This window comes from Zosterops lateralis (assembly GCF_965231275.1).
Source record: "Zosterops lateralis genome assembly, chromosome: 8".
Lineage (NCBI taxonomy): Eukaryota > Metazoa > Chordata > Aves > Passeriformes > Zosteropidae > Zosterops > Zosterops lateralis.
The window spans coordinates 14,496,625-14,520,803 of NC_139768.1; the positions used below are offsets into that span (position 1 = coordinate 14,496,625).

Consider the following 24,179-nt stretch of genomic DNA (forward strand, 5'->3'; position numbering starts at 1 on the left):
GGGCCGCCCCGCCCCCCGCCCGCGCGTGACCGCCGGCGCCGCCCCCGCGCACGCGCAGAAGGGGTGGAGGGGCCGGCCCGCGGCCCTGCGCGCGGGTGTCATGGCGGCGGCCGGGGCCGGGGCGGAGGCTCTCGCCGCCTCCGTCCGGGACTTCGTGTCCGGGCAGCAGGACGGCCGCGCCGCGGAGGTGGCGGCAGGTACCGCGCGGGGGCGGGGCCGGGCTGCCCTGAGGCGGGCGTGGGCACGGGCGGGCGGTGGCGGTGTGGGGAGGGGTTTGGGAGGAAGCGTGGGGCAGGGCAGGGCAGGGCAGGGCGTGCAGGCGCGGCACGGAGCGTGTCTGTGGGTTGTGAGGCTGCCGTGCGGGGCAGGGCACGTGGGAATGGACGGGGCAGGGCCTGCAGCTCGGAGCTGCCGGGATGTGCGGCAGGAGTGGGACAGCCGCGGGGGTGAGGGGCTCCAGGGGCGAGGCAGATGTGGGTGGCAGAGAAATCCACAGTGGGAAGAGAGCGCATGGCTTTGGTGAGGGACCGGGGGAGGTGCCGGTTGCAGGCTGCCGTCACTGTCGTTTCTTCTCCTTTCCTAGCAGAGCTTTAGGCATTTGCTTTCGTCGGATAATTTACCCATCTGCTTGGAACAGCAACTGGGTGACTTTGTTGCATTAGGGAAGTTACAGCTTCAGGAATGTGGCTTTCTAAGGATATGGTGATACTTTTGTGTTTGTGGGCAGTGGCTTCAGCATGTTTAGGGAAGGAGCTCGGAGAACTGAGAAGGGCTCTCTCGATATATTACATTACACAGACAGGTAGCTTTATAGACCTTTCCCAAGGCCTGATGGCCTGTGAACTGCTCTGTTGTGTCTTGGTGATGAGATGTGCTGGCAAAACAGGAGGGTAACCCAGTGGCCCATGTAGCACAGAGTGAAGAAAATGGTAAGGAAATTTGGAGGAATTCACTAAACTATGTGACATTCAAGGTATTGCAGAAGGGTTGCACATTCTCTGACATATTTGGGGCAGATGTGGGGAAGGATAACCTTAGAACTGCTGTTGTCACCTGATGTCATGTTACAGAAGTGCATGGAGAAAGCTTTGTCTCTTGGAAGACATACAAAGAGAACTGCTCCCCACTTGCTCCTCCAGCTCTTTTCATCCGTGTGGTTGTTGTGACAAACCTGCCTTCACAAACAGTGGGGCTGGCAAGTGTCCTTCAGCCCCTCTGACCTCGTACAGAACCATCAGAAAGGATTAAATTGCATTGTGTATCCTTGAGCAAAAGGGGAGGTCTTTTCTAAGCTCATGGCCATTGTGCAATTTATGTAACAAACACATTGAGCTTCCCCAGTTTGTTACTGAGGACTAAAACGAGCAAAACTTGGCAAGTGGCAGAAAGGCCTTGTTGCTGTCACAAGCAGGTTGGGCTGCATTGGTCAGTGGGTGTCAGAAGGAGGCTGAATTCATCTTTCTTAAAAAAAGGGGAGAGAAGGATACTGCTGTTACAGAATCCATTACACGTTCCCTGTGACTGTTGTGTTTACATTTTGAGGGTATGGAGAAAACAAAAATGGAAGGCCTCCTGAAGTGGAGAAGGAGTCCTAGAAGGACACTGAAAGGGAGACAGACCTGTCAGGAAAGAGAGCAGGTTGGTTCCAAGTAGCAATCCAGCACAGGGTGAATGGCTTGCTTCTGTTAAGTCTCTGGGAACTACAGGAATCCCAGAATAGCAAGGCAGCCCCTCCTGGTAAAGGGATTCAAGGTGCCTCATTAGCCTTGGGGCATGTGTGGTGCTGCCAGATGTGGAGGCAGCAGTTTCAAGGGCTCACCACTGTGCCTGCCGTGCTGATGAGGCAGGTCCAATTAGCTGTGCTGGCGCTCAGGCCGTGGCCTGTGTGGCGCTGGCCACGGGCACACCACGCTCACAGGCTGTACCTGGGAGGGGTGGCCACACCGTGTGAGGCAAAGCTGGTCACACCTGCATCCCTGAGAACAGAGGGAGCTGCTGACCACAGGGAGTATCAGTACCCTGGCTGTGGTTTGGCCATCACACTGCAGCTCCTTCCTCTTGGGTAAGGAACCAGAGGCTTTGTGTAGAACTGCTTTTGGTCTCTGTAGACACGGAGAGGCAGAGCACCTGGCCACAGAGATGGCATTTGTCTCAGACTTTTTCTGTGATGGTGCCAAGGCACAAGGGCTCTTCATGAGCTTGCAGAGTGAGATATTGGGATGCTGGATCTGGAGGGGCCATCCAGGCTCTCTCTGCAGCTCACTCTGCTTTGGCTGGTGCACAGCATCTGTTTGCTGTTTTGCTGTTGTTATTCTGCAAGAAATTTTGCCAGCACATTATGGCTGTCTCTGAGGGCACCCCCAGTTCCGTCTGTGCCTGTCAATTCCGAGGCCTGCTGGGCTCTTTTTCCACATAGCTCCCCTTATCTTCTGTTTCTCAATTCAGGCTCCCTCTCCCTGCTGTGCCAGGCAGGATTGAAAGCTCTGTCTCTTGAGTCAGGACTGCCTGCTGTCAGAACACACTGTCAGAAAACACTGTCATCCCATCCCTAGAGACAGCTCTGTGATGAACAGTGTGTCTTAATACTGGAATTAACTGCTTAGGAAGAGACAGTAAATGCTTCTAACAGCAGGAGGCATTAGCTGGAACTAGGCCTGGGAAAGCCCATAATGAAAGTTTTGGGCTTCTGAGAGGGTGGGTGCCCTGTCAGTTGTGTAGGTTCAGCAGGGCAGAGGGGTGACCTGGTCCCTCCAGTGTGCCCAGAAGTGCCTGGACAAAGACTGTGAGTCTCAGTGACTGCCAGATGATTTGGGTTTTTTGGTGGAGAAATGCTATTTCGTACAGGCACAGAGTGAGGGGTGTTTTCCAGTAATGTCCCTTGACACCTGGGCTGCAGGTTAGGGGTCTGAAGGTAAGGTAATCCCTTGTCTGCCACCCCTGTCTGGGCAGAGAGTGTACACAGAGCTTTCCTTCTTGGAAAGTGCCACATGGGCACTGGGTGGCAGGAATGGAGACCTGCCCTTCTGCCCAGGTTCTTGTAAGATGCAGCAAACCAGTCCTTACCAAAGCCTCCTGAGGAGTGACTCTTTCCCCAGTTGAGTTGCAAGAATATGGAGGCAGGAGGAGAATGAGGCAACCTGGCAAGGAATCTGAGTCAGAGTTGGAAACAGACTCCAGGAATCCCAGCATTTTATCTTCCTCTGACCACAAAACTACCTTTTTCCCTGCCCTCCATCTTGGAAGAAGTTTGTGCAGTTCTTGCTCAGCACAGTGTGGAGGTGATGGAGTCAAGGTGGGAAGCTGAATGTCTGGGCTGCTTGTTCAGCCAGTCCTCCCTCAGGAAGCACCTGGAGAGCTGCTCTCTGTCTCCTCACAGCATGCTCACATTAGAGAAGGGGGTTTTAGTTTCTCAGTGGAGTGAGAAAGACTTCTCTTAGGAGCCACACATACAGCCATGCTGCAGGGAGAGGGTGAGGCAAAGTGCAGGCAAGTTCTCCCCTAGCTGTCTCCTCTCACTCTCATTCTCAGAGGTGTTTGCAGGCAGGGCTGGAAGCAGCTCCACCAGTTAAGTGCATATGGCTCCTTTGGTGCTTGGTGAGGAGTCAGCACCAACCAGCCTTCCCCACTGTGGTGTTGGGATGCTTCCCAGCATCCATCTCCAGTGATATGCCTGCATAATTTCTCTGGTTCACCCTCTTCACCTTCTTTCTTTCTTCAGGGGTGAAAGATGGAACGTGGACAGTGCTGCAGCTTGTGGAAGCCCTGGGGTAAGAAAAGCCTTATGCAAGTTATACGTTGGGTAAGGGCCTTGCAGGGAACATTCCCACAAGGAGGTATAGTTAGAAGGACAAGTGTGCTCATCCAGGATGAGCTTCAGCACTGGATGACACATTGCAGCAGGCAGGATGTTGTCTGGTCACAGGATGGGGTTTGAGCAGTGCTTTGTCCTGCCTGGATGTGGGAGCTCTTTGGGAAAGAGCAAGGCCAGAGCAGCTGTTGATGCTCTCCCAGGACAGAGGAGAGATGATGTGGCAGGCAGCAAACTGCTGGGCACTTTTCAGTTGGGGTTGTCTGCAGCAGGAGCTACCTGAGCACACAGCTGCACAGCACCATGTCACAAGTTGTCTGGCACTCAGCTTCTGCTTTTGTCTCCAAACTGTCATGGCCCAGGCTCATTTCTCCCAAGCTAGGGGCTGGGTTTGCCTCACTGTAAGAGGCTTTACCCTTTTGGACACTTGTGATCTTGGGAGCATGGTGCAAGAGAAATTTCTATGGTCTGACTTGAGAAGTTGGATTTCTTTTGCATGGTTCTGGGGCTGAATGCACACATGCAGCACAGACAGGGGGAGAGGAGTCTGTTTCCACTCTGCCAGCAAGTCAAGCATGATTGGGCCCACAGAGCAGCAGCTCTTTGTTTTTGTAATGTGCTTGCTCAGGATGTGCTTCCTGCTTGGATGTACCTGCTCACAATGGGCCTCTTGGGCTTCCTCCCCTCTTGGCATAGGTTTTCCCTGGAGAACACAGATCCCCGGACGCGAGGGAGAGGCATCCAGCTGTTATCACAAGTCCTGCTCCAGTGTTACTCCCTGCTCCAGGAGAAGGAAGGTAAGGGCTTTTCTGACCCTTGAGTGTCTGACTGGAGACAAAGCCTGTGCCATTAAAGTGTCTGTCCTGCAATTGGTTTAACACTGTGACAACTTTGTACATGTCTCTGAGAGTCAAAGTCCAAGGAGGGCATGAGGCTTTGCACTGCAGCACTTTTGCCAATCTCATCACACAGTTCAGGTCACTGTCTGAACACACCAAATCCCTGGACAGCTGGGGCCCCTGGCAGTGTGTGGGTGTTGCACACCCAGGTGTGCACAGCGCCACGTGGGACATGTTGGGGATACATCTGTATGTCAGAATCCTTGGGTGATGATTCAGAGCAAGAAGACTGTCCTTCACACACCAAGTCACACTGCAGCCCTGCAGCCTGACCAGATTAATGCAGGAGGAACTGGGGCCTGCGGAGGAGGGGAGATTAAGAATGAGAGTCGAGTGGGAGACTGGAGTGGGGAGGGGAAGATGCCCTGTTCATGGAGGCAAGGAGAAGGTCTGCCTCTGTTAAATGCCCCATAGCAGCTGGCTGGCAGCGGGGAAAGCCAGTAAGTGCTAACAAGCTTTGGGCTGGGGGCCTTGCAGATGGGAAACTGAACTTACGCCAGTAGGCTGGCTAGACAGAGGGCCTAGCTAGTAAGTAAGGTGGAGGAAGGGGAGGATGGAAGTAAAAGATACTTAGTCCTTGGAATTTGGCTCTCTTTGACTGGAGTCAGGTAGGGCTGAGAACAGCTGTGCATAGAACCTTGTCTACTGCTGTAGATGGAGTCAGGTGTGATGACTGATGGGAACTGGGGTGCACTGGAGGGGCAGCCAGAAGTGGGGAGGTACAGTGTGGATACTTGAGGAGAAAAGAGGCTCAGGGCAGCTGAGCAAGGGGAGTGAGCTGTGTTAGAGCCTCGTGCCCCTGCTCACGCAGGTAATTTCTCAAGCGCTGCGTCAGGCTGCCTCCTGGGGGGCTGAGTTTCTGCAGCAGCTGTGGGCACAGGATGCTGCTAGCCGGCTCTTCCAGTCTGCTTCCTGCTACCACTCCCCAGGGCTGGGGTGTGCAGGCGCCCGTGGCCGTGACTCAGGGGCCAGGAATGTGTTGTAGAGCCAAGTGTGAGGAAGCCAGAACTGCCCCAGCCCTGTGCCCCACCCCATGACATCCTCTAGTCTCTGCTGAGCAGACTGCCACTCTGCTGTTGGTGTCTGCGTCCACATGTCTGGACAGGCCAGGGCAAATGCCTCTTGGGTAGCTCCAGCACTTCTGCAGCACGCAGAGGTGGCTGCTGCCCTGCTGCAGTTAAGGCATGGGCTGCTTACAAGGAGAGGGCAAAGGTGTTGGAGCCAGGTGGGTGCACCCAACAGCAGCAGTTTGTCCCATTCACCAGTGCAAAATGTGCTCACTCTTAATCCATCACCTTGTGGTTGAGCTGGGTTCAGCACCCAGCAGCTGCATTTCCTAGGGCTAACACACACTGGGGTCTCTTTCTGACAGTGCTGCATCTGGTCCTGTTCTATGAGAGCCGGCTGCAAGATCATCACCTGGTGATTCCCTCGGTACTCCAGGGACTCCGAGCACTGGTGAGCTCACACCCCCAGCCCACAGTGCTGGGATGCATTCCAGACCAGTGTCAGGGAGGTGCAACACCTGGGTATGGGTTGGAGCAGTGTGTCAGGCAGGGCCTGGCTGGGCTGTCAGCCCATCTGGCAACATTGCCCTGTCTCCTCTCTTCTGCTGTGCCTCTTGCAGAGGAGCCAGGGACAGGAGACTACCTTGATTTCCTGCCCAGTGTCAGTACTGGGGTGGGGATTCCCTGGCCACTCTGGGGAGCAGCACAGATGATGGGCATCTTGTCCTATTCTGTCTGGGGAGGGAGTGGTGAGCTCTCCCTGTTGTGGAAGAGGATCCTTCAGGCAGCTGCTGTATGGAGGCAGGAGCTCTGTTACATGGCTGCCATCATAGTATTCTATTTTTGCTCTTCTCTTCCTGTCCCCAGAGCATGTGTGAGGTGCTGTCCCCAGGGCTAGCAGTGTCTGTGCTCAAAGCCATCTTCCAGGAGGTACATGTGCAGGTGAGCAATATGATTTCCTATCCTCCTGTCCTTGATCTCTGCTCCCTGTGTGTCTGGGGATGGCCTGCCTGCCCTGAGGACTGGCCACATTCAGCACAGTGCAGTGCTTCTGCAGAGCTTAGAAACAGCTTGCCTCACTGCAAGAGACACATACAGTAGGTGAGAATCCTGTTTGGCCCTTGTCCTCTCTTTTCTCAGCCATAGGGGAAATACTTCCTTTTGCTCCATTCTCCAGGCTTTGTTTAAATGTCCCCAGTACAATTCTGCTCACATTTAAGATTGTTTTTGCTGGCAGTGCCTTGGGCAGCATGTGTGGCCCTGGTGTGACTGATAGTACATTTATGCAGTGATGGGACACAGTCATGCTCATGTGCCATTGCATAGGCATGTGCACACTCTGCATGTGATAAGTGGGATCTCTATGCCAGGAAGCAGCAGCTGAGCTGCTGGGGGTGCTGTTCTCTCCTGAGGGCATGTCCTGCCTGTGGGGTAGTGGGTAGCTGTGCTGCCATGTGTAGAGGATGGTTTTGATTGGTCTGCTCCTCCCTTCAGTCCTTGCTGCAGCTGGACCGCCACACAGTCTACAGCATCATCACCAACTTCATGAACACCAGGGAGGAAGGTGAGGGGGCAGATGCCAGAGCCACTTTGACATTGTTGAGGCTGGGTAAATGACTCACTTTTACCTTCTCCAAGGGCTCTGTGGCTCTGCCTGGGAGATCTGGAAAAGGACTGTGGGGCTGGGGCAGCTCAGCTGATTTAATGCCATGCTGTGAAGTCTGATGTCTTGCACCTGCTCACCACGCTCATTCTTTCTGCAGAGCTGAAAGGCCTGGGTGCCAACTTCACCTTCGGCTTCATCCAGGTCATGGATGGGGAGAAGGATCCCCGCAATCTGCTGGTGGCCTTCCAGATTGTGCGTGATCTCATTGCCAAGGGCTATGACCTGGGTGAGCCTAAACCTGCCATGCAGAGCTGACTGGGAGACATGTCACTTTTCTTTGAGCTGTTGGAGGGATGGCTCTTGGGTCTGACCAGGCCTGAGGTGGTCCCTAACATGCTTTAAAAGCTGCAGAACTGGCCTGTCATGGGTGCTAAAGATAGCTGCTGTGCTTTTTTTGCTCAACATCTTTTCTCACCCCCTGTGTCCTCTGTCTGCAGGTCCCTTTGTGGAGGAGCTGTTTGAAGTTACATCCTGCTACTTCCCTGTTGATTTTACTCCAGTGAGTGAGTCTGCCATATGCCACAGCCTATTCTTTCTTTCTTTCTGGTGTTTTCTTAGGGGGTTGCGTCCCTTCCAAGGGAGCGGGATGACAGGATGGCCAAGAGTCTTGACTGGGCAATGTTCAGCCATGAGCTGTGGCACCCAGGATGACAGGCTGGTGCCAAGCTAGCTGCAGTGACTGGTACTGCTGCCTTGCTGGAGATGAAGTGATGCAGCCTTGGCTGATGGCTGGGTTGGGATGTTTCTTGACTGATGCGTGACCTGCTCTCTGCTTCCTTTCCAGCCCCCCAATGATCCTCATGGCATCCAGAGGGAAGACCTGATCCTGAGCCTCCGGGCTGTACTGGCTTCTACACCCCAATTTGCTGAGGTACAAAGCTCCTTGGGGATTCTTGAGCACCTCACTGTTCCCTGAGCACAGGCTACCTTTCATAGAGCTGCAGCCCCTGCTGTGACTCTGGGACAGGAACAACTGGGACCAGGAGCTTCCACTTGGGCAGCCCTGTCTCCTGCTGGGGCTGGTCATGGGGAGGGTGCTGACTGACACCCTGGGAAGGGGCTGCCTATTGCAGGTACCCCTCCACCTGTGCTCTCTTGGCAGAGGCTGAACTTTCAGCCTTGCAGGGCCATGGACAAGGTGGTGCAAGGGATGGGCTGAATTAAAGTTCTTCTGTCTGCAGTTCCTTCTCCCTCTGCTTATTGAGAAGTTGGATTCGGAACTGCAAAGTGCCAAGCTTGACTCACTGCAGACTCTGGTAAGGAGAGATCCCTTACTCTCTTCAGCCTACAGGTGATTTGTGGCAGTAGTAGTTGCCAGTTGCCAGCCACTTCTGAGCCCTTCTCCCTGCCAGCCAGAGACTCTCCCTTGCAGAGCCGTAATTTACAGAGTCCTGGTTTGCCCTACATCACTCTTTCCTGTTTTTTGTTGAGTGATTTGTGCAGGTCAGCATGAGCCTGCCAGCATGGGCAGTTGTCCCGGCACTGTGTCCTGGTACTGGCTTCTCTGTGATGCTTTCTCCTGGCTCCCTCTTGCAGACTGCCTGCTGTGCCATCTACGGACAGAAGGAACTGCAGGAATTCCTTCCCAGCCTCTGGTCATCCCTGCGCAGAGAGGTGAGTACTGCAGGGCTCTACCATGGCTGGGCTTCTGCTGAGCAGGAGTCCTCAACCAGACTGCATGAGCCCCATATCTCCCAGCAGCCCACACCTGTGACCTTGGACTGCCCCAGCTGAAAAGTGGAGGGGACAGGCCAGCCCTATCAGCGTATCTGTGTGGCCTGAATGTGTCATGCTGCATGTTCCACTCATGGGGGGAAATGAGGCAGGAGCCTGAGCCCTTCAGTCTGTGTTGGGAGCCTGAGGCCTGCCATTGTCATTGGCATGGTGTTCATCTCATCCTGTGGTCTTTCCTCCAGGTGTTCCAGACAGCGAGCGAGAGGATTGAGACAGAATGCCTGGCTGCACTGCATGCTCTCTCTGCCTGCCTGTCCCGCTCCGTGCTCAGCTCTGATTCTGAGGATCTGCTGGATTCCTTCCTCAGCAGCATCTTGCAAGGTAGCTAACAGAGACTTGCCCCATGCAGCCAGGCCTGAAAGCATCCTCCTAGGTAGAGACCTGCCTTCCTCTTCTCTTTCAAGCCTCTTCTCATTTTAGTTCTCACAGCAACTATTGCCTTCTCCAAGGCAATTGGCTGCAGGAAGGGAGGATAAGGGGATTTAGCTGCGTCCATCTCTGCTGGAACTGCACTCTCTGTCTGCTTGGAGCTGTGGGAAGCTGCTCAGTTGGGGAGGCTGTGCTGCAGCTCAGAGCTGCATCCTGGCAGCACGTCTCAGCCCCACTATCAGCTGTGCCCCGCACGCGAGGCAGAGGAGCTCTGTGCCGGTGCAGCTGACGCCCAGCCTATCTCAGATTGCAGGCACCATCTGTGTGAGCCCGACATGAAGCTGGTGTGGCCCAGTGCCAAACTCTTGCAGGCAGCAGCGGGTGCCTCTCTCCGCACCTACCACTGCATCACCCACAGCGTCCTGCCCCTGCTGCTGGAGCAGTACAACAAGCACACACAGGTGAGGGGCACCCACTGGCTTCACAGGGCCTGGGGGCAGCAGGGTGTATAAGAGAATTCTTCCTTGGCTGTGGGTAGAGACCCCATGGGCACCCTGTGGCCTTGCAGTGACCCTGGGCTGAGGTGCAGCTCTCTCGCAGCAGTGACAGTCATCTGGGTTACACCTTTGTGTCCCTGCAGAGCAGCCAGAGGAGGACAATCCTGGAAATGCTGCTAGGCTTCCTGGAGTTACAGCAGAAGTGGGGACATGTGGAAGAAGGTGAGGGTCGCTGGTCACTCTGGAGGCACCTGTGTCCCAAGGCCTGCTGGCTCAGACCTCACTTTCCTGAATGCTGACAGACAAGGAAAACTCACTGGCCAGTGTGGCTGCATGTGAGCCCCTGCCATGTCCCAGGGACCCTGCATGATTGGGTGTCAAATGCAGCACCTCAGAAAGGGTCTGTCAAGTGCCGTGATGGTGGCTGTGTGGTGACAGCTAGACACAGGCAGTGATTCTATGTCCCTCTCTCCAGATGAGAGCATTCTGCAGTCACACCAAGCCCCGGTTTGCTCTGTGGTGTTCTCAGCGCTGATGGATCCCAGTGTGCAGCTGCAGCTTGTTGGGATCAAGGCACTGACTGTCCTGGGCTCCCTGCAAGGTTGGTGCCTTTTTTCACTTGAGACAGAGGGAGATGTCAGTCTCTTTTAAGAGACATGGCAGCTGCCAGGACATCCTTGTGTGCTCTCTGTAAGTGCACAAGAGTAGCAGCAGCATGTTCTACCCAAGCCATAAGCTCCAGGGACGTTTTGTGTCTCTCTTGCCTGTTTGGACATCTTGCATCTCTGGCATTTGGTGTGCTGCTGCATTGCTGCTGTCCTGGATGAGGGGAAAAGATCCTGTCCAGCACACCAGCATCTTTGCCTTTGGCCAAGGGTAGGATTCCTCTATGGCTCTTGTTCCAGGCTTCCTGTCTTCCTCTGATCTGGAGGTAGTTGTGGATCACCTCGTCCGTCTTGCTTTGCATGAGGAGGATTCCCAGAGCAGGTGAGGGCTGGCATCATGGCAGTCACCTGCACTCTGGCAAGAGGAACAAAGCCTGGCTTTGCTGCAGAGAGGGAAGTAGTCTGTAGTCTGAGGGAAGGCACAGGAACTCTCTGAACAAGATAACTACGTGGAATAAACAAGGCAATTCATGGGCTGGAAATAAGAAAGTCTGAGCCTATCAAAGCAGAGGGCTTTGCTGTGCCTATTTGAAGGGTGAAAGGCAAGTTCCCGAGAAATGGGGTTCTGGAGACACCTTCTGGCCAGGTCTGTGCAGCTGGTGTACAAGCAGCCCTAGATTTGCAGTCCTTGCATCACCTTTTCTACTCTCCCCCTGACAGTGAAGCAGCAATGGAGGCAGCTGGGTCCCTGGCCCCCACCTACCCAAAGGTTTTCTCTGGACGCATGGTACCCAGGCTTGAAGAGGAGCTGCAGTCAGGTAGGGCTGGGAAAGGAGTTGTGACTGGTTTTAGGGTAAAGCCTTTTCCGTCCCCGTTGGACTTCTGCCAAGCAGTGGCGCTGTGTTACGTGGTGTAGGTTGGTGGCTGTCCTTGGGGGATTCTGAGCGCAGGCACTGTGTGCTGGCACAGGAAGGCTGTGGTTGGTCTTGTAGCCAGCCTGTGTGTGGCCAGGATCACTCTTGTGGGAAGGAGCTGCCCAGCTGCAGAGCAGGCAGAGTGCCTTGAGCCTAACATGGGCTGAGTCTGCTGTGTTGCTTCACTCCATCTCCCCTGGCATGGTCTGGGCTCTGACTGCCCTTGGGTGGGGTGTCCCCAGGTCGCCTTCTGAGCTGTGTTTTCTCTTCAGAGCGGGAAGAGAGCTACCACAACCACCACTCCTTGCAGCAGCGCTGCCTGCAGGCCCTGGCAGCTGTGTCCACCCACACCAGCATTGTGAAGGAGACTGTCCCTGTCCTGCTACAGCATCTCCAGAAGGTGCAGAAAGGTAATGGAGCTGATGTAGGCAGCTCCACAGAGTGTGTCTGGGCAGGAGCTGCCTCTGTCACTGGTGATGGCTGGGAGAGAGCTGGAATGGCAGTGGTACAAGGAACCCACACCTGGGCTGTGACTCCCACTGGTGGAGTGAGAGTCAGAAGAGTTGCACTGTCCCAGGATCCTGGAGCAGATCAGGGGGCTGGATGTTGAGGCTGTTTGACTTGGTGGTGACTCTGCCCTGCAGGGACTGAGGCCAGGAACACCCAAGACATGGTCTCTGTGTGCCAGAGCCTGCACCGCGTGGCCCTGCAGTGCCAACAGGATGCCGAGGGCTGCTGGTACTTCCACCAGACGGTTGTGCCGTGCCTGCTGGCCATGGCTGTGCAGGCAGCCATGCAAGGTTAGTGCAGGGCTGCAGTGGGAGAGGGGAGAGCAGGCAATTCCCAGGCTCTCAAGGGTCCCTGATCCTGCAGTCAGTGCTGCTGCTGCTGCTGCTGCCTTTTGGCACCCATGGCCCTCAAGAGTGGGCTCCACTGCTCCCTGCCTCTGTCCTAGAGCCTTGCCCCACTCTGGTGTGGGTTCAGGGGGCTATGCCTGCCTCCTCCCTCTGAATAGCAGGCTCCAGCAAGTTCCATTCCTCCCACTACCTGCAGAGAGCACCCACAGACTGCCAGGCAAGGCACTGCTGGAGGAAGAGGTGCTGGCTGCCATGATCCCAGTCATCAGTGCTGCCACCACTCACCTGAGCCCTGAGTAAGTGAAGCTGGGGCAGGAAACTGGGGGCTCCTTATGGGGAGGGAGCAGGTTGCATGCCCCCTGCTGCTATCTGTACAGGGTGACTCTGTTCTTCCTGGAAGGTCTCTAGTGACCCTCCAGAATAGCACATTACAGTGTCTTTTTTCTCCTAGGCTGGCTGCCCAGAGTGTATCTCATGTGGTGCCCCTCTTTCTAGATGGGGAGGTCTCCTTCCTACCCCAAAACAGTTTTCCCTGCTCCTTCCAGCCTTTCGGGGTATGTTTGGTGATTGGGGCTGGGGCAGCAGAATGGGCTGGGAAGAAGGATGTTGGCACAGGCTGGCAGAAAGGACTGTGATGACATGGACACTGTTCTTCCCTTGCAGGATGGAGAGTGCTTGGAGGCACAGAGACGCCTGGTCGCCCTCCTCATGGCCTTTGTCTGCTCCTTGCCCCGCAATGTACGTTGATGGGGAGCAGGGTGGAGAGGAGCCCTGCCCAAGCACCCTCTAGCCTCTGTCCACACCAAGCTCCAAGGACAGACAGAGGGAGCAGATGCAGCCCTGGACCATGACACATACTGTGTCTCTTCCAGGTGGCAATCCCTCAGCAGGAATGGCTGCTCCGGGAGCTGCTGGCATTGAGCTGCTCCTGCAGCTGTCCCTTCACAGCCACCACAGCTGCCAAGTGCTTTGCAGGGCTGGTGAACAAGCACCCAGCAGGTAAGGGGGCCGAGGCAGATGACAACTATCCCTCCCCACTCCTGCCAGGGGGAATGGCTCAGCTTGTCCCTTCCATCCCCAGGGCAGCAGCTGGATGAAATTCTGCAGCTTGCAGTGAACAGGATGGAGCCCAGCCTTGCAGAGGGGCCCCGCCGAACACAGGCACTCACCTTGCTGCTCTGGGTAAGGCCTGCCCTGGATGAGTGGGGCAGGGGAGCTGGGGGGACTCAGCCTGGCACTGACTGTTTTGCCTGCACAGGTGACCAAAGCCCTGGTGCTGCGCTACCACCCCCTGAGCTCCTGCCTGACAGACAAGGTAGGTGCTTGGGGCTGGGTGATGTCTAAGAAACCTGCCTTGCTTCCCCATGGCTGGCTGGGGGCCCCCAGCAGCAGGGCTCTCTGTCTCAGGGCTGTCTCCTTCACAGCTGCTGGGCCTGCTGGGTGACACGGAGCTGGGCCCTGCCGCAGCCGATGGCTTCTCCCTGCTCATGGCCGAGTCCCCAGACGTGCTGCACAAGGGCTGCCATGCTGACGTGCGCATCATGTTCCGCCAGCGCTTCTTCACTGACAACGTCCCCAAGCTGGTGCAAGGCTTCCATGGGGCTGGCCCTGGTGAGTGCCCATCCCCAGCCCAGCCTCACCACTCCTGACCTTCAACCAGGGGACCTGAGCCAGCATCCCCTCCTTCTATAGGCTGCTTTTAACCATCTCTGCTCTCCACAGACGTGAAGGCCAATTACCTGAAGGGCCTGTCCCATGTGCTCAACCACCTCCCCAAACCTGTGCTGGTGTCAGAACTGCCCACGGTAAGAACTAGCCTGGGTGGCAGGCAGGGCGAACTGTGACAATATGGAGTGCATGGTTTGGGGTTACTCATGACTCCTGTGTTCTCTCTGTCTCTCTGCAGCTGCTGCCCCTCCTGCTTGAGGCCTTGTCCTGTTCAGATCGTGTAGTACAGCTCTCCACACTGAGCTGCCTCCACCCACTGCTGCTCGAAGCTCCCCAGGTTATGAGCCTGCATGTCAACACACTGGTCACCAAGTTCCTCGACCTCACCTCCAGCCCCACTATGGTGGGTGCATCTCCTTCTTCCTCCTTGCTATGCCCCTTTCTCCTGCCCTTTGTGCTGCCCTCATCCCTGTCTGTTCCAGGCTGTCCGCATCGCCGCCCTGCGCTGTGCCCATGCCCTCACCAGTCTGCCCACAACAGTGGTAAGTGCTTCTGCAGCCCCCTGCTCCTTCTGCCTGCTCCTGCATGTAGAGGGGCAAGGGCGTCCCAAACCTCCTTGAGGGGCAGCCAGCATGCATTTCTCTCATAAAGAGCCCCTTCTGTCCTACAGCTGCTCCCATACAAGGGCCGAGTTATCCGGGCACTGGCCAAGCCTTTGGATGACAAAAAGAGGCTGGTGCGGAAGGAAGCAGTGGCAGCACGCGGAGAATGGTGAGCACTTGGAAGTAGCTGCTGAGGGGGATGTGCCAGCATGTAGGGGACATGGCTGATGGCACCATCTCTGTTCCTGCAGGTTCCTGCTCGGGAGCCCAGGCAGGTGAGCGCCCTGTGTCCCCTCCCCGTGCTGACCAACAGTCTGACCAGCGCCTCGCTAAGCCACCAAGTCATCCGACTGATACCATGGACCCTCTGGATCCTCAGAGCCCAGGACTGCCCTGAGTGCTAGGGCTGGAGCGTGCAGGCCAGCAGACAGCACACCCCTCACTGCAGTCCCTCCCCAGCACCCACAGCAGGGAAGGAGCTGTGCTGCTGGTGGCTTGCCCACCCTCTGCTGCAGCCAGGGACACTGATGGACAGCCCCCACCACGTTTGAGTGGAGAGGACAGATCTGTGCACGTGTGGTGTGTGACAACCCATGTGCCAGAAGAATAAATATATCTGTTTTGATAATGCTCTGAGGGTCTCCATGCAGCTCAGGCTGGATCCTCAGTGCTCTTCTGTATGTTAAGAAGCTTAAGATGCTGGTGGTTACAGGCCCTTCCTCCTCTTACAACACTGTGGTCCCTCTTCTCCCATCCCCAGAAGTCCATGTCCCCCAGAAGATAACAAAAACAGACTCCCTTAAAAAAACCAGTATTTAGTAGATGGTCTTAAAAAGACTCTCCGGGGAGCACTTGGGGGATGGAGCTGCCATCCTCTAGGCCCTGCCCTTCAGAGAGCTGAGCTGGGCCAGTGCTGGCTCGTACCTGTACTGAGGGCAGCACTGCCAGCTGGAGCAGGGAGCAGCAGCTCTGCCACCTTGCCCCTGGGCTGCCTGCAGCCACCAAGAGCCAAGAGGGCAGGTGTCCAGGCACCAACACTGTCCACAGAGTTTCCCATGGCTCTGGCTCCGGTCAGCGATACGTGCCAGCCTCCTGCCAGGCACTTTGGCCACAGGAAGCTGCAGCAGCAGAGCAGGTCCCCCATGCGCTCCCTGCCCGTGGGAAGGATGTCCAGAGCACAGGGCCTCAGATTGCCAGGAGTGGCGCATGTTGCTCCGTCACACAGGGAGGCAGGTCCCAGCTCAGGCCCGTCCCGTGAGGCAGGTGAGGAGAGGGCAGCAGGACACGAGTGAGCCAGTGCCTGTGGGGAAAGTGAGGCCACAGCCAAAAGGTGAAGTCTTGGTGCTTCTCAGCTCTGAGGAACCATATCCTGAACTGCCACAATGGCTGAGGTCCTCAGCTGAGATTCTCCTGGCAGAGGTGTGCTGGGCAGACCGCCTTGTCACCAGACAGGGCTCCCGAGGCACAAGGCCAGTGATGTCCAGGTCTTCTATGCCTTATAACGCCCAGTGCAGTGCAGAGTGTAGGATCAATGTTCACTGTTGTTCTCTACCCCAGCAGCCCAAGGAGAGCTGCTGTTGTCCCTACAACCCAAAGAGCTGCTGAACCACCACCTTCTCAGGCAGGGGCTTCCCCAGGATTTTACCTTGGCACATCCACACCCAGGAACACCTTCCAGTTATCCCAGCTGCCGTAACTGTAGGGGTTCCTGAAGACCTGCAAGACAGAGAGAGGCACATCACATCTGGACATCTGGCTCTGCCCCCAGCCAGCCCCCATGCCATGGGCTATGCTCACCTTGCCCTTCTTCTGCAGCCTCTGCCTCTCCTTTCTGTTGATGTGCCGTTCAATGCTCGTTTCCCCACGGGTAATGAGGGCAGCGTGCCACAGTGTGAGGGCGCCCAGGGCCAGTGCAACTGAGCTAGGTATGACAAGGGACAGCAGGTGGAACACAGGCCTTCCTTCCCTGGTGCTGCAGCTGGCAAGAGCTTAGACTGCTTCCCCACACCCATAACCGCGTAAGTGGGTCGGCTTGTCTAATCTCCTGTGACAAAATCTCTCCTGTGTGGCCCAAAGGCTGGCAGGGCAGCGACATCTGCGCTAGAGTGAGCAAGCCCAGCTACAGGCGGGTAGATGGCAAGCAATGTCATAGGCTTCACTCTGTTCACCCCAGCCCCTGGGCCCCCTCACCTGCACAGGACCCAGAGGTAGACCACGCTCTTGTGGAAAGCTCGCTGGCGGAAGGAGAAGGTGGGTGGTGGGGTCTGGTAGTATGTCTGAAAAAGGACCAGATGGGGAGGATTACCCAAACTGCTTTATAGCTTGAAGCCAGACAGGGATTGCTGCACCCCTCCCTGCTGCAGAGCTTGGACACCAAGAAAGGATTGCAGCTGGAACTAATGCAACAGCCAGGGTTAGGGAGAGGCAGCCTGGGACAGCCACGAGACAAAAAGACAGACACCCAGAGCTGGCACAGGCATGAGGAACCATGGGCTGGAGGTAAGGAGTCAGGGAGCAGCCATGGGACTGGTCAGGATACTGCAGCTGGTGGTCAGGGAGAGATGTGTATGCAGTGCTGCAGTTTCACCTGGAGACCATGGCCTGAGTAGCACATGCCAAGAAGCTGTCACTGGCCCAAGCCCCTGGAAGCTGGGTGCACAGAGGCAGACCCCAAGCTGCTGGAGGCACTGTCCATAGCAGAGCTGCCTGACCAGCCCCAGCTCTCTGACACGTGAGATGACTGTGGGAGCTGGTTCTGATGTGGGATGCTCCTTGAGAGCAGAGCCCCAAGCAGGACCAGCTCTGCTGGGCAGCTCTGCTCCACACTGCCTGGAGCAGCTGTGGGGGCACGGATGTCCCACCTGGTTGGCAGCCACCTGCAGTCTCTCCTTCTCAAGCAGTTTCATTCTCTAGGGGGACGGAAAACAGGGCACCAGTTATGTGTCTCAGAGGAGCGGGGCAGGGACCCTTCCCCTCACACCCACACAGGACCAGAGCAGCTGGGGGCCTCGCAGAAGGAAGGGGGGAAGCAAAGTCACTATTTGGCCAGGCCTGGCCCAGCCTTGCTCTCAAGCTCAGCCTGGGGAAGCCAGGCAGTATTGGCACATGGCAAGAGAGGCCGCTCACCTCAATGGCTGCGTAGGCATCCCGGAACATCTCCCAGCCACTGATGCTGCAGTAAATACAGCCCATGGTCATGAACAAGCAGAAGGAGAAGAAGTAGCGGTGGTTGTAGTGTCCCACACAGTTGTTTAGCCAGGCTGCCTCTGGGGTTAAGGGTACTTAACTGTGACAGACCATGGGTCCAAACCCAACCCAGGGACCAGGGTGGTTCTTCTGGGCCCTGCTCCCATCACCCATTCCTATGTTGGCTGTCTCCTCGAGAGAAGGGAGAAGCAGGGCTGTTTCCCCCCCAGGAGTGCACCACCGGTTAGTACAGCAGAAGGATACGGCAGTGGTGGTCCATCTTCAGCACACACCTGGGAGAGAGGAGACCAGTGTCAAAGCCAGTGCAAGTACTGTGTTTGGGAGGGGACAAGCATCCCCCAGCCCTTCAGGCTACAAGCAACAGGGCAAAGAGGTGGCAGAGCAGAGAAGTGCCCCTGTCTCACACTGAGGCAGGAGGTGAGGAGCAGGGTTCCAAAGGCTGCCCCAGGCAGAGACAGGGTGCCTTACCTGTTACAGATGCTGCAGTGGTGGGTGCGAGCTGGCTTAGGGGCAATGCATTTCCTGCAGATGGACACACCAGTGAGGTCGTTCTTGGCCTGTGCACATGTCAGAAGAGATTTGTGTACCTTAAACCTGCATCTCACATTCCTGCTCTCCCCTGTGCCTACCTACTGCCTCCCCACCCTGCACTGCCCAGCTTAGCTTCCCCAATTCAGAGGCATCCTGCAACAACATCACCAGGCTGTTCCCAGTGACCATCTGTAGCTGATCCCCAGTGTCCAGCTGGGAGAAGTTGTGCTGCCACTCGGTGCCTCACCTGTGGTGGGTGCCCAGGTGAAGTAGTGATAGCCATGTAGTAGTGGAAGACAATCATGATGAGGTTCCAGTGTCCATAGGCAAGATGCCAGCATATCCAGGCAGGTGTGTAGGTCTGCAGGATGAGGGGCAGCAGGCAGATGTACACAATGGCCACAATAGAGCTCGTCAGCCCAATCACCAGTGCCACAAACACCTATAGGAAAGGAGCCTGGGTCACTGGAGTGCCCCAGCAGCACACTTGCCCCAGCACCACATGTACCCTGCCCAGTGAGGGGGACTCACCACACCAAACCACCGCGTGACGTGGTCCACCAGCCAGTAGACCGGCTCGAAGAGAGAGTCAAGCACCACATCGCTGTCAGTGAAGGAGTTGTAGAACAGAGAGCGGAGGCAGAGGTGTCCATAGTGCCACAGCTGCTCCACCTGCCGCACCAGCTTGAACCGCCGCCGCCGGCCCAGCCGCAGGCACTTGAGGAGCAGACGCATCACCGCGGCAAACATCCGCTGCCGGCTCCTCATCCCTGCCACACCACGCCTTGGGGGACAGGAGCTCGGCGTGGGCAGGCCACCCTGCTGCCTGGATGTCCCTCGGGAAGGGTTTCCCCTCCCTGATGTGCCGATGCCGGTGGTGCAGCTCCCTGAACTAACAAGGATGCCGAGCTGGAGAAGCTGAGGAAGCTGATCCCAGGCTCCTGGAGGCTGCGGGGTCGCTGTCGCCGGGATGTCTCTTTGCACGGAGCAGGGGGCACAGGCCCCTCAGCATCTGGGCTCAGGTGCTCTCTGGTCCCATCTCGTCTTTCCCAGCGGGGAGGGGGCTGGGGGAGTGACACGGTGAGTCTGACTCAGAGGAAACCAGAGAAGGCATGAGCATCCAGGATGCTGGGTCATTTCCAGGGATGATTTCAGCCCTTCCCAACATGTTTAGGAACAGGGGAACCCACACAAGAAACATGTGGAGGAGCCAATACAGGATTACCCCTCCTCCCCTAGTCCCTCCTTAGCCCCAAAAAGTAGGATGCTACTTCCCTTCCCCTCAACTTCTGGAGCACGTTGAGGAGGCCACCCTCCCAACCCCACAGCCTCACTCAAAGAGTCACAACACTTTCTCCTTCTCCTTGCCTGGATCCTTTAACAGTGCCACACACCAGCAAATCAGAGGCTCAGGGACAGCCCTGGGCCAGTGCTCCCCTGCCTGCTGAGCCCCTTGTCCTGCCCAAGAGCTTTTCTGGGAGTGACGAGGAACCCGATCTGGCCCAGCACACGGGAAAACGATCTGCAGGGCTGGGGCCCCCAGGCATCCATGCAGGCAATACCCATCAATATTAAGCAGTGAGGCTGCCCCAGGGTCCTGCCAAGGCACGTTCTGAACCTGGGCCAAGCACTCGTCTTGGTCTGGTGCCAGACTTCAGAGTCCCTCCAGCAGGGATCGTCCCTCTGCACTGCTGTGCCCACCAACACAGCCCCTGGAGGGCAGCAGGGAGGCTGAGGGCAGAAGCTACAGCACCCAGATGGGCTGCCCAAAGGAGCCAGGGCTCTCCTCCACTCTGCCTGAGGAGCATGGGGTCTGAAGGTTGGGATCTGCTGGATATGAGGACCCCAGACCCAGCAGCCCATTCCAGGTCACAGGCATGGCTCCTGCCCAGACTTTCTATACCCTGCTACGGGAGAGGTGGGATATGCAAATGCCTGCATCACCCTCTTCTCCACATTTCCCCTTTGGCTTGCCAAGAGCTTTTCCTTGAAACTCAGCAGGTGCAAAGCAGAGCAAACTTCCTGCTGTGCAGCCTTTGGGTGGCACACATCCCTGTGTTGTCATGTGTGGTAAAAGACAAAACCCTGCAGCCAGAAGCAGGTGTTTTGAGGTCAGCCCTTTCCTAAAAGACACAGCACCTTCCTGTCTCCCCCAGAGAAGCTTCTTCACCTACAAAAGTGGCAGCTCTTGGGCGGGGAACCCACAGGGGAGGCAGCCAGCCTCCAGAGCAAGACCCACTGTCCCCAGGCATCTGCCTGAAGACAGCAGCACAACCACAGAGGTGACACTTCAGCAGAGCCACACAGCTTTCCCCTGCCCAGCTGGGCACTGAGATCCAGCCCTCACCCTGCCATGGCCGTCCCCACGTGCCAGCGGGGCACGGAGCCCAGGGAATGGGACAGCAACCACCAGCACGGACAAGAGCACTGGCAACATCACAGCCGAGGGGTGGGGAACCTTGGATTTGGCCCCACGCCGGCAAAGACGAGGCCTTCCCCTGCCAGGTCCAGGCACCCAGGCGCAGCCCTGTGGCACCCTCCGGTGGCTCCAGAGCGCCCGGCTCCCCCGGTTCAGCAGCACCCAGCCCCAGTGCGCCAAGACACTTTCGGAATTCAGCCCCATCCTCTAAGGCTGCCCACGCCAACAGCCCCACCGCATCCAGCCCCGTAACAGCCGGGTCTCCCTGCCCCGCAGCATCCCGGCCCCTCTGGACCAGCAGCATTACCCCCTCTGCCTCCCACCCCAAGTGCATCCCCAGGGCGACAAACCCCACCGCCTCCCGCGTCCGCTCCAGCACCTCCTGCTCCACAGCACACGAAGCATCCCCCATCGCCTCCCGGCCCCTGCGCTCCCCGCCCCAGAGCACCTCTGTACCGCCGCCCAGCCCCACGGCAGCCACAGCCCCGACAAGCCCACAGCTTCTCGCAAGGCCCTGACACCCCCGCCCGGCGCCGCCGACCTGGGCCCGCCGCCTCCATGCCCGGGCCCCGCCGGCCCACGGGCAGCGCCCGCGCACGGCATGCCGGGACCACCGTCTGCCGCCACTGGACTACAGCTCCCAGCAGGCCTCACGCAAGGTAGGAGAGAACCAATAGCCGCGACGCTTAAAGCGCAGTATTGGCGTCTGGGGCCAATAGGGTGAGGTATTTCTAGTGATGCCTTGTCGGCAGTGAGCATGGCGCCTCCCGCACGCTACTGCATCCCTGGTGAGTGCGGCCCGGGGCGCTCCAGGGCTCCTGGGACTGGGGCTGCGGCTGCTACTGCCCACAAAGGGGACGCGGTGGCCTAGGGGAGGAGTATGGGAGGAGGCAGTGCGGAGGGGCTTGCCCCGGGGATGTCTCGCACTGGGCCGGCCGGGAGCGAGCGTTATGCCCGGAACGGTCCGCGGCCCGGGTTCCCGGTCCCCGTAGCGGGATGCTCCAGCAGCCCCTGAGCCCCTGTGTCGCAGGTGAGCGGCTGTGCAGCACGGAGGAGGCCACGGCTGGTAGCGGGACCTACACTCGTCACGGCTTCATCTTCTCCTCGCTGGCTGGCTGCCTGGAGAGGAAGAGTGAGGACAACGAGGTGAGCGCGGCCGCGGCACGGCTGCTCCTCCCCAGCGCTGAGTGCCGTGCGCCCAGCCTGCACGGCCTCCCTGGAGACTGGGCTGCGACGGGGAATTGGAGTCTGATGGGGTTCGGCTGGTGATCCTGTGCACGAGTTGTGCCCTGCGCTGACCCTCGTGTCTTGTCCTGCAGCTGCCCGTGGTGTCGGTGGTGAGAGACAGCGAGTCCCAGCTCCTGCCCAACGTGGGGGCTGTGGTGACATGCAAGGTGAGGCGCTGGAGCGCTGCGTTTACAAACTGCACGGCCTCGACTCTGTCTCCTACTGAGCTTTGTTCCTGCACACGGACAGGGTGGGGTGAGGAGTCCCTGGGCTTCTTAGTCCCCTCTGTACAACTCCCACAAAGGCAGGGGCAGCTCAGGAGCTCCCGTGAGTCCCTCACTCACAAAGAAAGTGGATATTGGCACGAGGAACACTTGCCCTGAAACTCAGGTGGGCGTTAGGGGAGGATTTTCTTTGCTCTCTTTCCATAACTCTTTCTGGGGCAGGGAGCGTGCAGGTCAGTGCTTCAAGCAGCTTGGAGAAAGGATGGCACAGACCAGGGATTACTTTCCTACATTCCTGGTGGAGGGAGAGAGACTAAGGTCACTGCAAGTTTCAGCCTTATTCTGGTGCCTCAAATTGCACAAGTATAATTTTCCTCACCTGGCCTGCTGCCAGGTGTCCCACCATTGCTTGGTCACAGGGAGGAGGAGGCCAAGTGAGACCTGAGCTCCCTATGCAGCCCTGCCTGCTGCTCCCTGCCCTTTCCCTGCCTGGAGCACTGATTCCCCTTTTCCTACATGCAGGTCTGCAGTATTAACTCTCGCTTTGCCAAGGTGCACATCCTGTATGTTGGCTCCACACCACTGAAATCCACCTTCCGAGGCACCATACGGTAGGGAAAAGGTTAGGATCCCCCACCCTTCAGGGGGAGGAAGGTGGTTGTGGGCAGTGCAGCTGGCTGCCTGGAGCTGGAGCTCTGCCCTGAGCTCTGGGCTTGTGTCCAGCAGGTCCTGGCAAGCACCCAGGGAGGCTTTTGAGTTGTCTTTGCTCATTGGCACTCAGATCCCTCCATCTCCTTTTTCAGGAAAGAAGATATTCGAGCCACAGAGAAGGATAAGGTCAGTGAGCCCCTGCCAGTAACTGTTCTACACCCATGGCCCTCGGTTTCTGCTTGTGGGGGCCCTGTCCCCCCATTGACTGCCCCCTGGTGCTGTGTGACATTGCCTGCTCTCTCCTGTGCAGGTAGAAGTGTACAAGAGCTTCCGCCCCAGTGACATCGTCCTGGCCAAAGTTGTATCCTTCCCCCTCAGGAACAATGGGTTGGCTCGAGCTCCCTTGTGGAAGTCTTTCCCTTAACTCCTGTCCAACCAGATCTCCCTGGGGGACGCACAGTCCAACTACCTGCTGAGCACAGCAGAGAATGAGCTGGGCGTGGTGGTGGCACGGAGTGAGGCAGGTAGGGACAGGACAGGGACAGAGTCTGGACTGAAACAGTTCTGCCTCATCCCTGCCTTAGGGGCAGCTCATGCAGCTGCTTCCCTCTCCATATGGAGGAATCCAAGTTTGGGAAGGAGCAACCCTGACATACTCTGTCCCCAGGGGTGCAGATGGTGCCCATCAGCTGGTGTGAGATGCAGTGCCCACGGACACACACCAAGGAGTTCCGGAAGGTGGCCCGGGTGCAGCCCCAGTTCCTGCAGACATAACACCTGAGGGGGCAGGGGGCTGCAGGACTGGGGCCTGTGGAGCCAGAGCAGCCCCTGGGCTCCCACCTCCTTCACAGGTTGAGCCAGGCCTCCACTGGCAGGACAGGTTTACTACTTGTGGATAATAAATTATTTTTCAAGAGCTCCATGCTTTATTCTTTACAGTCAGTGTGGGAGCCAGGGCTGGCTGTGGCACTTGGGTCTGGCTCCTGCAGAACAGCAGGTGAGGAAACAGCTTTCATAGCACCAGGGGCAGAAGGAAGCACGTTTTCCCTGCTAGTGAAAGGGAGTGATGGAGTGACTTTGCTGCAGTGAGGCCAATAGGACAGAGCCCTGGGCTGCACCGGGCACTTATCTCACCATGCTGACTCCACATTGGAGTCAAGCCTAGAGCACAGCCTGTCTCAGCACAGCCCTAATCAGCGTGGGTGGGCTGTGGCTGAGAACAGCCTGGGGCCATATCTCATCTCCTTGGGCCACACGTGCATGCCGTGCCCTTTGGGGTGAGCCCAAAAACCTC

The 24,179-nt window shown here is 57.3% G+C and overlaps 3 protein-coding genes across 6 annotated transcripts; 2 read left to right on the forward strand and 1 right to left on the reverse strand.

Moving 5' to 3' along the window:
• Positions 1 to 100: 100 nt before the first annotated feature.
• MMS19 (MMS19 homolog, cytosolic iron-sulfur assembly component) lies at positions 101 to 15,318 on the forward strand (the record flags this gene model as incomplete). Of its 2 annotated transcripts, none has more annotated exons than XM_083866942.1 (31): positions 101 to 197; positions 3,719 to 3,767; positions 4,505 to 4,605; positions 6,080 to 6,165; positions 6,582 to 6,656; positions 7,209 to 7,278; positions 7,478 to 7,606; positions 7,818 to 7,879; positions 8,165 to 8,251; positions 8,562 to 8,636; positions 8,917 to 8,994; positions 9,297 to 9,435; positions 9,790 to 9,944; positions 10,124 to 10,202; positions 10,456 to 10,581; positions 10,886 to 10,967; positions 11,306 to 11,403; positions 11,772 to 11,909; positions 12,144 to 12,299; positions 12,553 to 12,652; positions 12,808 to 12,910; positions 13,020 to 13,094; positions 13,229 to 13,355; positions 13,438 to 13,538; positions 13,615 to 13,671; positions 13,781 to 13,967; positions 14,079 to 14,161; positions 14,263 to 14,427; positions 14,507 to 14,566; positions 14,695 to 14,795; positions 14,878 to 15,318. In XM_083866942.1, 31 exons carry the CDS (start codon positions 101 to 103, stop codon positions 14,903 to 14,905), a joined length of 3,069 nt encoding a protein of 1,022 aa, XP_083723068.1. In that variant the 3' UTR covers positions 14,906 to 15,318. The 2 variants fall into 2 exon arrangements, with proteins under 2 accessions (XP_083723068.1, XP_083723069.1); XM_083866943.1 differs by lacking the exon at positions 101 to 197 and adding an exon at positions 910 to 929.
• A 135-nt stretch (positions 15,319 to 15,453) lies between these two features.
• Positions 15,454 to 21,369, reverse strand: ZDHHC16 (zDHHC palmitoyltransferase 16). Of its 3 annotated transcripts, XM_083866988.1 has the most exons (11): positions 21,325 to 21,369; positions 18,896 to 19,450; positions 18,612 to 18,806; positions 18,302 to 18,390; positions 18,077 to 18,105; positions 17,753 to 17,886; positions 17,488 to 17,535; positions 16,817 to 16,902; positions 16,424 to 16,547; positions 16,272 to 16,342; positions 15,454 to 15,926 (listed from the first exon to the last, which is right to left on the reverse strand). In XM_083866988.1, exons 2-11 carry the CDS (start codon positions 19,130 to 19,132, stop codon positions 15,812 to 15,814), a joined length of 1,128 nt encoding a protein of 375 aa, XP_083723114.1. In that variant the 5' UTR covers positions 19,133 to 19,450; positions 21,325 to 21,369; the 3' UTR covers positions 15,454 to 15,811. The 3 variants fall into 3 exon arrangements, with proteins under 3 accessions (XP_083723114.1, XP_083723115.1, XP_083723113.1); XM_083866989.1 differs by lacking the exon at positions 17,488 to 17,535; XM_083866987.1 differs by having other exon boundaries at positions 16,272 to 16,547.
• A 120-nt stretch (positions 21,370 to 21,489) lies between these two features.
• Positions 21,490 to 23,801, forward strand: EXOSC1 (exosome component 1). The gene is made up of 8 exons (XM_083866517.1): positions 21,490 to 21,571; positions 21,814 to 21,929; positions 22,103 to 22,177; positions 22,757 to 22,845; positions 23,038 to 23,071; positions 23,196 to 23,246; positions 23,325 to 23,409; positions 23,553 to 23,801. Exons 1-8 carry the CDS (start codon positions 21,541 to 21,543, stop codon positions 23,657 to 23,659), a joined length of 588 nt encoding a protein of 195 aa, XP_083722643.1. The 5' UTR covers positions 21,490 to 21,540; the 3' UTR covers positions 23,660 to 23,801.
• Positions 23,802 to 24,179: the final 378 nt, after the last annotated feature.

What these genes read in the sequence shown, in the direction of transcription:
- ZDHHC16 (XM_083866987.1), bottom strand. Translation starts at nt 19,132, where the DNA reads ATGAGGAGCCGGCAGCGGATGTTTGCCGCGGTGATGCGTCTGCTCCTC. An exon ending in CACCTGGGCACCCACCACAG is followed by an intron (nt 18,391 to 18,611) that starts GTGAGGCACCGA and finishes ACATGTGCACAG; the next exon opens with GCCAAGAACGACCTCACTGG. An exon ending in CACTGCAGCATCTGTAACAG is followed by an intron (nt 18,106 to 18,301) that starts GTAAGGCACCCT and finishes CCTCTCTCCCAG; the next exon opens with GTGTGTGCTGAAGATGGACC.
- EXOSC1 (XM_083866517.1), top strand. Translation starts at nt 21,541, where the DNA reads ATGGCGCCTCCCGCACGCTACTGCATCCCTG. An exon ending in GGAAGAGTGAGGACAACGAG is followed by an intron (nt 21,930 to 22,102) that starts GTGAGCGCGGCC and finishes CTTGTCCTGCAG; the next exon opens with CTGCCCGTGGTGTCGGTGGT. An exon ending in GGGCTGTGGTGACATGCAAG is followed by an intron (nt 22,178 to 22,756) that starts GTGAGGCGCTGG and finishes TCCTACATGCAG; the next exon opens with GTCTGCAGTATTAACTCTCG.